This window comes from Centroberyx gerrardi, chromosome 18, assembly GCF_048128805.1.
Source record: "Centroberyx gerrardi isolate f3 chromosome 18, fCenGer3.hap1.cur.20231027, whole genome shotgun sequence".
Lineage (NCBI taxonomy): Eukaryota > Metazoa > Chordata > Actinopteri > Beryciformes > Berycidae > Centroberyx > Centroberyx gerrardi.
In genome coordinates this window covers 5,333,579-5,346,027 of record NC_136014.1, presented here as the reverse complement: position 1 = coordinate 5,346,027, position 12,449 = coordinate 5,333,579, and the positions used below count along the sequence as shown (strand labels likewise).

At 43.6% G+C, this 12,449-nt stretch overlaps 1 protein-coding gene across 8 annotated transcripts in view; it reads left to right on the top strand.

The window, feature by feature from the left end:
• The window catches only part of dnmt3aa (DNA (cytosine-5-)-methyltransferase 3 alpha a), a 38,355-nt gene extending 26,508 nt beyond the window's left edge, over positions 1–11,847 (top strand). For 4 of the 8 annotated variants that reach the window (XM_078289720.1, XM_071921324.2, XM_071921319.2 and 1 more), the window contains 16 exons: positions 1,866–2,024; positions 2,615–2,722; positions 3,040–3,196; positions 3,416–3,559; positions 4,082–4,126; positions 4,408–4,487; positions 4,758–4,870; positions 5,101–5,284; positions 6,093–6,183; positions 6,372–6,517; positions 6,750–6,846; positions 7,001–7,149; positions 8,032–8,117; positions 8,416–8,485; positions 9,206–9,324; positions 10,732–11,847. In XM_078289720.1, the coding sequence (XP_078145846.1) occupies positions 1,866–2,024; positions 2,615–2,722; positions 3,040–3,196; positions 3,416–3,559; positions 4,082–4,126; positions 4,408–4,487; positions 4,758–4,870; positions 5,101–5,284; positions 6,093–6,183; positions 6,372–6,517; positions 6,750–6,846; positions 7,001–7,149; positions 8,032–8,117; positions 8,416–8,485; positions 9,206–9,324; positions 10,732–10,873 (1,890 nt within the window). In that variant the 3' untranslated portion in view covers positions 10,874–11,847. The remainder of the gene's footprint in view (positions 1–1,865; positions 2,025–2,614; positions 2,723–3,039; positions 3,197–3,415; positions 3,560–4,081; positions 4,127–4,407; positions 4,488–4,757; positions 4,871–5,100; positions 5,285–6,092; positions 6,184–6,371; positions 6,518–6,749; positions 6,847–7,000; positions 7,150–8,031; positions 8,118–8,415; positions 8,486–9,205; positions 9,325–10,731) is intronic. The other 4 variants (XM_071921325.2, XM_071921322.2, XM_071921321.2 and 1 more) reach the window with 3 other exon arrangements.
• The last annotated feature ends 602 nt before the right edge of the window (positions 11,848–12,449 follow it).

The following is a 12,449-nucleotide window of genomic DNA, read 5'->3' as shown; positions in this document are numbered from 1 at the left end:
GGTTGTGTTGTGAAGCTGTCGAGAAAGAATCATCTAGACATTCTGTCTTATTTTCAGCCCAATGTGAGTCATAAAGCAACATGTTCAGGTGAATTTAACTAGTAAACAGACGGAAATATTGTCATTTTCACATGAGCCATCGTTGTAACTGAAATTACTATAGCCTAGTGTAACTATTGCTACCTAGCAGGGCAAGGAGAGTGAAGGAATATGTAGCTATCTATTGTTGTTTGATTAACTGTAACTAAATATTAGCTTTAGCTAAATAATTTGCAGTGGTGCAGCCTATCATATATTATCTTTGAGTTAAACTGAATATAGTCATTTAAAAAGTCTCCTATAGACAGCCATCAGTCCTGTAACTTCTGAATACATGCACTGATCTGTTTAGCAGAGCCAAACGGAGGCAGGAGTCACAGATTAGAGGAGACAGACCAGCAGAGTTCAGGTGACTCAATGTGTACAAATTAATAAAGCTAAAATAAATGTATTCCTGGTTTTGCTAAAGATGTTGATGCCATAAAAGTGATGCCCATCTCCTAACTGGCATCCTTGTGATAAGGAGCTATGCCAGAGCCATGTGGTTATCTGAAATGACCAACACCCCTCCAGCCAATCAGAATAAAGTATTCAGCCAGGCCATTGTAAAATATATATTATGGATGATATTTTGTACGATCACCTTTTAAAGTTAATGTCCATTCTATCTGTATCATAGCAACAAGAGATTGAGGGAGACAGCAAAGAGCAGCCACACCAACTAAACCCCAAATCCAGACTGCACCACCCATGGCTTCACTACTGCCTTTTTTTTTATTTTATTTTTTTAATGTTTGCAGCTGTTAGTGCTCAGTGTGATGGAAACCTTCCATCAAATTATAATAAGTATATAAAAGAATTCCATTCAAACATACAGAGGTAGGCTACGTTATAAAATCTTTAATTTTATCAATTTAACATTCATGGGTTAACAACTGTATAGTGATATGTACAGTACATTACAGGATTCATCGATGTGAAGCATCCTGTAATAGCATAGAGCAATAACGTTAAGTTATGTTAAGTTGTCCTCTGTCTTTGACCCATCCTAACTACTTAGGAGCAGTGGGCAGCCACAATGCAGTGCCCAGGGACCACCTCCAATTCTGAGGCCAGTGCCTTGGTTAAGGGCAATGGCAGGAGTATCTGATACCTAACATCCGTAACATGCGTGTCTTTTGAGTGTAGAATTATCTTTGTGCTGTTACAATATAAACAGAATGGTAAACAGCTGGTCCCCCACCCTCCATGCTGTCTTCGCCACTATCAAATTGTTTGTCCCCATAAGACCCCACCATCCCCTCTGAAATTTTTGTACAAATCGACTACTGGTCATACTTTACCATCCATATGCTATAGTAGAGCCGCCACCAGTTTGATCCTACCTGTTTTTAAGGACAGATTCTGGATCAGCACTATGGAGCAAACTTGTGGCCCTAGTAGATTTCTGGAAAAGGTATGAAATGTCACTGTGTGTGTGTGTGTGGGGGGGGCTGCCGTGGCATGCTCTGCGCTCCGTATATTTTCCTGCTTTTTTGTCCTTTGCCAATCACATGTCTGCTTTATGCATTCACTTCATGCAAACGATTTCTAAAGTTTCTCACACGCTAACACGCCTGGGCCAATATTGTTCATGTAGGAGAAATTTGAGTCTATCGAGTCTCGCTCCCTCAAAAGTTTTCCATTTGAAATTCTGACTTGAGAGATGAAAGTTTTCTTCTAGTCTGGAACTTTACAGTTACCCTCATACGACTTGAGCGCAGGGTGAAACTGGACTCTTGCCTGTACTGACTTGAGTGCCACATTGTGCCTGTGTGTGCGAACAGGATGGCAGGGGCTTTGTCATCGGTGCGCTGGTGTTTGGGAAGCTGCGGGGTTTCTCTTGGTGGCCCGGCAGGATCGTGTCCTGGTGGATGAGCGGCCGGAGTCGAGCCGCAGATGGAACCCGCTGGGTCATGTGGTTTGGAGACAGCAAGTTCTCTGTGGTGAGTAAGAAGAACCTCCACCAGTTTTATTTAGGAACCTCCTAACTGAATTGATTAGATTTGGGGTTCACTCCCCAGCCAAGTCATACTAAATACTCCAACAACTTAGAATTTATGAACTGAGCTTGGTTAAATTCCACTCTTGGAGGCACTTACACTGTTCTACATCATCAATCTCTGATGTTTCATGCATTCCAGGAGTTTTTCCCAGAATTCCTTTCAACAACCCCAGAGAAGGGGTATGACTTGTTGTTTTCAATCAAAGGCAGGCATATGGGCATATACTGTAAATATAGCTAGCTAGCCAACTAGTTTGTGAACATTGGGGCGTGTCTGTGATTGTGGCTGCACTCCTTACTCAAAACATAACATGTCTTGTGGCTGCATTGCATTCTGGTCTATTGAGGCTACTGTCGGAGAAGAAATTTGTATCTTTGTATCTCAATGCTTATTTCGGCACCCTAAATCACCTGGATTAGGAATGTAGGAGGGCTTGTTTTGTTGAGAATTTTCTGTTCGCCTGTTTTAATCCCATGATTTCCCTCTGTAGCATGTTGTCTTGACATTCTTGACAATGTCTCTGTTTCCAGGTTTGCGTGGAGAAGCTGATGCCTCTGAGCTCCTTCTCATCTGCCTTCCACCAGCCCACCTACAACAAACAGTCCATGTACCGGAAAGCCATTTTCGAGGCTCTGCAGGTAACAAACCAATTACTGATGCTCCACTCAGCTCCACAGCATCTGGGGTTGCATGGTTGCTAGTAATTTTTGGTGATGTAGGAATAATCTTTGGGGTTCAGCAATACTTTCATTTTGCAAGAAAAGTGTGGTACAGTATAATACTACATGTTTGTTTACAGCCACTACAGCACCCAGAGGGTTTATCATTATAGAGAACTGAGATGGAAACGGAATTGATCAAATCCTAACACCTTACACTAATTGTGTGTGTGCTTGTGTGTGTGTGTGTGTGTGTGTGTGTGTGTGTGTGTGTGTGTGTGTGTGTGTGTGTGCAGGTGGCAAGTACCCGGGCAGGTAGGCCTCTCCCGTCCTCTCCCGATGCGAGCGATGATGCAGAGAGCCCGGGGGTGGAGCTTCAGACCAGACAGATGATAGAGTGGGCCATGACCGGCTTCCTTCCCAGTGGCCCACAAGGATTGGACCCTCCAGAGGGTACACACGTACACACACACACACACACACACACACACACACACACAAACACACAGTGGGTAACTTCTCATGGCAACCTAAGCTGGCCTCTCTTTCATAAACACACACTCATACACATGCTGTACATCATTTGGTCCATCACACTGTTCAATGCACACCCAGTGTCTTTCACCTCAATATGACACAATGACAGGTTGATTCTATGCCCCTCCCCCACAGAGGAACAAAACCCATATAAGGGGGTGTACCCAGAGATATGGGCGGAGCCTGAGGCAGCATATACGCCTCCCCCTGCCAAGAAACCCCGCAAGAACTCGGCCGATAAAGCCAAGATCAGAGAGGTGATCGACGAAGGGACCAGAGGTAAAAACACACCCACATTTCAGCAGGAGCTCCATATCTCCACTTTGACACTTTATGTTTTTATTTGACAGCTGACATTTCTGTCACACCAAAAGTGTGCTGTTAAGGTATCAAAAATATTTGGTATTGTCCCACTTTTGAAGAGTAGTGGCAGTGATGTCTTCATTAGATTGGTGATGGTGAAAGTGACATACACTAAGGCTTAATATTTCTACAGAAAACCAACAGATACTGATACTCCTATACACCTATAGGAGGCCTAGTACTATTACAGCTTAGTACTTGAGGAATAGAAAATGTCTAAAAGAGAAAATATTTTAAGACTCTGGGATCAAGCCATATCAAAAACACAGACATCAACAGGAAAATCAACCAGTCTTTGTCAATTCCTTTGAAGTTGGCTTTTTGACGACACTTTGAAGACACTGACTACATGTTGATATGCGTTCCTGGCTTTATGTGTGTGCATGTGTTGATATGCAAAATGACCAAGCTTCTCTTCTAATGTGTTCTTGTTTTCAGAGAGACTCATATGTGAGATCAAGAAGAAGACCAGGAACATAGAAGGTAAAGGTTTCTGAAATGATCAGAGCATCACTCTGAGGGTTTGGGCTGGAAAGTGAGTTTTGAAAGCCAGAAATCTCAGCACCTGGTGAAGTAATCATTGAGTTATTGGTATTGATCAACAACCCTATCAACCCTTCAGATATATTATGGTCAGTTTGTACTATGGGACAGCAAAAAATCCTACTTATTGCACCTTTAAATTCCTTGATAATGCAGTCAAAGGGCTGAACAACACGTTAAAAGTAGTAGTGTGAACATCTTTGTGCCATGTCTGTGTTCAGATATCTGTATCTCCTGCGGGAGCCTCAACGTCTCTCTGGAGCATCCTCTCTTCAACGGAGCCATGTGCCAGGGCTGCAAGGTAAGATACGTACAGTATACTAAACCCAGTTGTGTACTGCCAAATGCGGAATAAATGGCCATAATGACAACACACATATTCGTCACTGAGTGTTCCTGTGTGCACATATACGTACATATACACTCAATCACGCATCACAGGCCCCACTCAAATCAAACAAGGCACTAGTAAACATCTTGCCTCATCATCATCAGCCTCCCGTTAATGATCTCACACACACACACACACACGCACGCTGCCTGCTCCTCACCCCGTTTTGTCCCCTGGCAGAACTGTTTCCTGGAGTGTGCCTACCAGTACGACGACGATGGCTACCAGTCCTACTGCACCATCTGCTGTGGAGGCAGGGAAGTGCTCATGTGTGGCAACAACAACTGCTGTAGGTCAGTAGAGTGCTGTATTCATTAAAGAGTGACCTTTTTGCCATTTAGGTGATTTTCTTATACATTTAGAAAGAGTCCAAAAAACAAAAAGTATTAGAAAATGTGTAAATCCCATAATCACAAGCCGTAGTAAAGAAGTACAAGGAACGTCAATCCATCCCATGGTAAAACCTTGGGTGTGTGTGTGTGTGTGTGTGTGTGTGTGTGTGTGTGTGTGTGTGTGTGTGCAGGTGTTTCTGTGTGGAGTGTGTGGATCTGTTGGTAGGCGCTGGCTCAGCAGCAACCGCCATCAAAGAAGACCCCTGGAACTGCTACATGTGCGGGCCCCGGAACACCTATGGGTTACTACGGCGACGGGACGACTGGCCCTGCCGACTACAGCACTTCTTCGCCAACAACCACGAACAGGAGTTTGTAAGTCTGAGATTCTTCTTCCTCTTGTTCTCCTTCCTCTTCTTCTTCTTCTATTATTTATAAATAGAAATATTAAATAATCATGATTATGATAATCATAAACTTTATTTGCATGGCATCTTTTAAAAATGTAGTTTACAAAGTGTTTTAAAGCTGTACTGTGTAAGACTGCACCCCCTGCAGGCATGAAAATGAATTATGAATCTAAATCAAAAGAAAGACAAAACTTGCCTCCACCCCCCTATCCAAGCAGCGCTGCATACACACCCTGCCACCAAGTGACACAAAGGAAATCAATTCTTGGTTCAACACAAGTCAGTTAGGAGTAGTATATTTATGATAGGGGTGGGAGGGGCTCCAGCTATAGGGGAGGAGCTTTTTTCCAGAAAAAATACATTGAGCTGAATACAGGGAGCAACAACAAGACAAATGGGGAATGAATGCATTAGAAGTTCACCTCTCCACCATATCTTTTGACTTACTGAGAAGATTGTAGGCAAGATTAAAGTGAAAATCTTGCAATCTTAACAATCCATATACTGTAAAAGCAAACAACATTCTCATAAAATGACTTAGAAATAAAAATCAAGAAAGCACTACAAGATAAAAGAATACAAATAGAGGGTAAAAACAATAGTAAAAGCAATAGGATAAAAGAATAAGAGGAGAGTGAAAGAGAGAGAGATCATTATACAATAATGATCTATCATCTAATAATCCAATAATAATAATCTAATCCAACTCTTGCCTTTGCCTCTCTGCCCACCTTCTCTCTCTCTCTCTCTCTCTCTCTCTCTCTCTCTCGCAGGAGCCAGCCAAGTTGTATCCTCCAGTTGCAGCGGAGAAGAGGCAACCGATCAGAGTCCTGTCTCTGTTTGACGGCATCGCCACAGGTGTGTGTAAGTGTGTATGCGCATGATCACATAAAAACACTTATATTAGGGTTAGGGGTCAGGATTAGGATTCAGAATCAGAATAGGTCAGAATAGAACACAACTCAAAAATAATCAGTTTTAACAAGTCATTTAATCTATATGGAGTCCTAGAATTGCTCTTGTTTCTTGTGTGTGTGTGTGTGTGTGCTCAGGTCTGTTAGTGCTGAGGGATTTGGGCATCCAAGTAGACCGATACGTGGCGTCGGAAGTGTGTGAAGACTCCATCACCGTTGGCATCGTCCGGCACCACGGACGTATCATGTATGTGGGCGACGTACGCAACGTAACCCGCAAACACGTAAGCGATATCCTGACAGATCCATGATGGATTGAAAGTGGCAATCTGCAAGATCTTCTGGCTTTTTTCGTTTTTATTGTGTCTCCATCTTTGGTGCTCAGCGCTCACTGCTGTGGTGTTTCTGCACTGCACTTCCCAGAGATCACCTTTTTGATTATTCTACTTCACCAAACTCCTTCTAAACCCCTTATCTTTATGCTGGTGTTGACTAGTTTTGTGTTTCGTCTGTCAGATCCAGGACTGGGGACCATTTGACCTGGTGATAGGAGGAAGCCCCTGCAACGACCTGTCCATAGTCAACCCTGCACGGAAAGGCCTCTACGGTAAGAGTGAGTCTAGAAATCACTGGGCTTACCAGACCATCCACAACATAACATTGTAAAACTACAAATACCAAGATGGACAGGTTAGCGTCTTGTTTTGGTTAGTTTAAAGTATGAATGCTGAACTCCTTCTCCCGTCTGCGTCTCCCTCCTCCCTCAGAGGGAACCGGCCGGTTGTTTTTCGAGTTTTACCGGCTGCTGCACGAGGCGCGGCCCAAACCGGGCGACGAGCGGCCGTTCTTCTGGCTGTTCGAGAACGTGGTCGCCATGGGAGTCAGCGACAAACGGGACATCTCCCGCTTCCTGGAGGTGGGATGAACGCACACACACAAAGTCACAAACACATACAGTCCGCACCAGCATGCAAACACCCACACACACACTCAGACAAATGGATACACCAATGGAAATACACAAATATAGTGATGAGTGATGATTGGGACAAGAGAGAGAAGAAATATAGTCACAGATAGCTTTGCTGCCCTCTTGTGGCAGCAGGAATTCAACTGTCATGACCCATATTAAAAATGACCCTTACTAATATCTTAGTGAGCTAAGATATGTGCTAAGGTATGTGCCATGTAGTCGGGATTTTGAGGGTGCAACCCCAGTCTTTCCTGTAGAAATAGTAGTAGAAATACCATTAAATTGTCCTTTCAAAATGATTTTCATTACAGTTTTCTGTAATGGTCATGGAATTTTGGTCAGTGGAGTTTTGAGTGGTGTATCCCAGACAGGGAAAGTCAGGGAATTATATAAATAAATGGGATAAATGGGCCACTTGACAGGATTATAGCAGAATGTATTTTCCAACTTTCACACATTTATTGCATTAGATGGCTTTCAGCCAGTGGAAATCAGACTGAAAAACAACATTAACAAAGGAAGAAAGAACCAGGAAGAAAGAACATTTTTAGGTCATGGAAGCACTCCGATTTAGCCATGAAAAAGTCATGGACGTTTACTTCAGGGCCACAGTGGGAACCCTAAGTATAATAATATAAAGACATATGACATTTGACACCTACAGTATCTGAAATGCTCTACAGTACCATTGTGTTAAGCTTTACTGGACTGTAAACCGCTCTCCATTCACTCTCCTAAGTAACAAGAAAGAAAAAGAATAAGTGTCTCTGATGGAAGACGCTGTGTCAGGTCGAACAGGAAGGTAACCCTGCTGTCCCCCTACAGTCTAACCCAGTGATGATCGATGCCAAGGAGGTTTCTGCTGCCCACCGCGCTCGATACTTCTGGGGAAACCTGCCAGGCATGGCCAGGTGAGACACACACACACACACACACACACACACACACACACACACACACACCATTGTTGGGGTCAGTTCACTTAACTCCAAATCTAACTTGAAACTAGATTTCACTTCAAAATGTGCTTTGATTGTCAATAATTTCTTTATAGATGGGATATGATAAACTTTTACTGGCAGGCTTTGAGTTTTGAAGAAAATCTGCTCATTGGATTGACTGAATTGACAGTGAGTTGCATCCAACCTTGACACACGCTTACAATTGACACATTTTGTCTCTTCTTTCTTTCCCTACCTCTTTGTCCAGACCTCTGACAGCCATGGTGAATGACAAGCTGGATCTACAAGAGTGCCTGGAGCATGGGCGCACAGCCAAGGTACACACCTGTGTGTGTGTGTGTTTGTGCTGAGTTGTGACTTGTGAGTTGTGTCACTAAAAGTCCATGTTAATCAGCTTAACAGCAGCAGACAAGGCATGTCCTCACACTAAAACAGCTGCAGACAGTAAAGGCTGCTCATTACGGCATACGAGCAGATACTATTATTGTAATTATTGTTATTGTTTTAAAAAGCTTAACGCATCTACATCATCTCTGACTGGTGGTGTGCAAAGATACAGGGTTCTAACAGAGGAGAAGGAGGAGAAGTATGGAAATTTCTTTCAATGTCTTTTTAATATGTAGAAAAATATAAACTCAAAAACTGATGTCTGCAAAAGTATGGAATTGAAAAATGGAGGAGTGTAGGAGCCCTTAAGATAAAATAAGAGAGAAACATTGAGTTTGGATCATTTGATAGACTTTTGTGTTACCATATTGTTTCAGTTCATTATGTGGCATTAAACATTGTCCACTGCAGACGCTGCAGCACAAAAGCAGGAGAAGTGCAGGATGCATACAAAATAGATAGCTGCCACTGAGTTCAATAAATAATTGATTAACTTTTTTCAAACTGTTGAAATGAATGAATGGAGTAATCACTTTTTTAAGTGACAGACACTACTTGTACATTTAGAAGGTACTAATTGAGAATTTGTGTGTGTGTGTGTGTGTGTGTGTGTGTGTGTGCGCGCGTGCACGGTCGGATGCTAATCCCAGTTTGAGAAGCTGCGTACGATAACGACGCGCTCCAACTCCGTGAAGCAGGGGAAGGACGAGCATTTCCCCGTCTACATGGACAACAAGGAGGACATCCTCTGGTGCACCGAGATGGAGAGGTACAGTGGTGTGTGTGTGTGTGTGTGTGTGTGTGTGTGTGTGTGTGCTTGCAACAACTTCGGCCCAACAATCAGCACAAAGAAGACTGAAGTCCTGTGCCAACCTGCTCCTGGGAAACCCTACACTGAGCCCACCATCTTTGTGAATGACCAAAAGCTTTCAGCCGTTGACAAGTTTACTTACCTAGGAAGTACTCTGTCTCATGCTCTGCACATAGATGATGAAGTCAACATCAGGATTGTTGAGGCTAGTGCAGCCTTTGGATGGCTACGTGACTCGGTATGGGAAAGGAATGGCATTAAGAAGGAGACAAAACTGAAGGTCTACCAGGCTGTCGTATTGCCAACTCTTCTGTATGGGTGCGAAGCCTGGACAGTCTACCAACGTCATGCCAGGAAATTGAACCATCTCCACCTGAGCTGTCTGAGGAAACTGCTGAAGATCAAGTGGCAGGACAGAATCCCTGACACTGAAGTCCTCAGCAAGGCCAATATTCCCAGCATCCCCACCCTGCTTGCGAAGGCACAGCTCAGATGGACTGGCCATGTGACCAGAATGCCCTGCACGAGACTGCCAAAACAAGTCTTCTTTGGCGAGCTGAAAAATGGCAAGCAAGCACAAGGTGGCCCCAAAAAGCGCTACAAGGATACCCTGAAAGCCTCCTTGAAGAGCTTTGGATTTGACCTGAAAAGCTGGGAACCCCTAGCTCAGGACCGACCTGCCTGGAGAAGAAATGTCCAGGAAGGTGCAGTCCTCTGTGAGAGCAGGAGAAGCTCCTGTGCTATGTTGAAGAGGCAGCAGCGCAAATCTGCCAAGGAAGGACTTGTGGCTGCACCTCAGAGCTCTACATCCTCCCTGACCTGTCCAGTGTGCCACAGAGAATTCCGGGCTCAGATTGGTTTGTTCAGCCATCTGCGCACTCACCAAAACCCAACAAAATGAGACGTGCCATGGTCATCATCAACTATGATGGACAAACAAGAAGAAGAAGAAGTGTGTGTGTGTGTGTGTGTGTGTGTGTGTGCTACATGTTTCTCTGTTCTATTGTTTCAATATTTAAGGGTGCAGTTCCAGTCCATGCAACTTTAGCTAAGCATGATGGACTTGTCTGCACTCTTTGCCTTAATTTACTTTCTCTGATGTTCATACCAGTTCTTATATTTTCTGATATGTTATATATTGCATACTTGATTTTTTTATCATACATGCTGTAATTCCAATTTCGTATGCATATTTCTAAAGCATCAGTGGCCAAATCCGAACACACTCTAATTGATGCAGTTTCTAGTCTTTTAGCACAAACTTTTGAAGAGTTTCTTGCCAAATTCCCCCACAGGGATTATTAAAATTCCATCCAATCCAATCTAATCTAGTCTAATCTCATCTCATGTCATGTCTGTCTGCAGGGTGTTTGGTTTCCCCGTCCACTACACAGACGTGTCCAACATGAGTCGTCTAGCCAGGCAAAGGCTGCTGGGACGTTCCTGGAGCGTCCCCGTCATCAGGCACCTCTTCGCCCCGCTGAAGGAGTACTTCGCCTGCAACTAGACGCACACCAACACACACACACGCGCGCATACATGATGACAGACACACGCAGATGACTAGATACACAGATACTACACGACCGATAGGCTGACGCAGAGTGACATACAGATGACTAGACAGATAGGCACACAGCCATTTAGATACATGGATACAAACGCATCCAGATAAGGTTAATAATTCCATCCACACACATTCATTGTAAAGGACTGCTTCTCCCAGAGCCCATATAGACCACTGGCTGACCTTAGTCCCCTGGTGCTACCCTGCTCCGCACAGCAGAGCTGATCTCCAACCACAACCAACCACACACACACACACACACACACACACACACTGGTGCAAGGTGTCTACTGTTTATATCCTCGCACGCAGACATGCTGTCCGACCTTCAAACTGGTGTCTTCTGGCTTTACTGTGTTGTGGTAGGTGGAGTCGAACCTCCAGGGGGGGCAAAATTACAAAGAGGCCCTGACTTTCTGTTTTTTTGTTTCTTTAAAAAATCAACACACCAATGAATCTCTCTGAACCGTAACACTTAATCTGTACTCATGCATAGTGACAGTGCTGCTGGTGTATTACAGTGCAATGAACACACACACACACATACACACACTCCAGTCAAAGCTCATGGTGCTGGTCAGGCAGTGATCGAGTCCAAATGGTGCCACTTTACACAACACTTTTACAGTCCTTGGTGCTCTTGGAGACTAACCAGTCTCTGGTTGCTTCCGTCACTGCAATTTTGGCTCCCTAATTGAATTAAACCAAATGCTTACTAGCAGGGTGGGAAATTAACACAAGTGAAAAAAGGTGGCAAAATGTACCTGTGGCTGGCAAGTTGGTCTACTCTACCAGCCAATAGCCAACCGGGATCTTCAGCCAAATTGGAATTTTAGTTATACAATCATTTTGGCAGAGCTGCTCTGGAGGCAGAAATATTCTGATTTGTTGAGTTAAACTTCAATGGGCGCAGCCAAAGACAATTTTTTAATTTTTTAAAAACACAATTTTTTTTTTCAGGCTAAGTAACACTAGACAAGTGAGAAAGACAAGAGATAAGAGAGGAGGAAGCTAATATTATGAAGCCTAGCACTCTGCTACTAATTGAAAAAAATCTAGCCAAACTAAGTTAGCTAGGTTAGCTAGTTAGCCTAGCTGACCTTCCAGGTTCAAACTAGCTATACTAGCCTATAGCTAACTAGGTAAGCTAGTTAGCTAGCTGCTGGCCTTCCAACATCATGAATGTTATGGTCGGGAATGAATGAAAAAAAGAAGTCATTTATATATATTTTTTATATATTGACCAGAATTCCTTCCTTGAGATTCAAGTTTGCCAGTTAGCTAACTTGCACTCTGAAAAACTGTACTTCTTTGGCTCCGCCCACTGAGGTTTAACTCAACCAATGAGATTATTTCTGCCTCCACGGCCGCTCTGCCTCCCAGAAATTATATAGAAATTATTAACTAAACTACAATCTGCAAACCTTTGTGTTTGCCAGCTGCTGTCCACAGGGAGGTCAGAGGCTGCAGCACTGCAGTCTGTAGGAATTCAGCTTCTTGCTCACTTCAGCAGGGT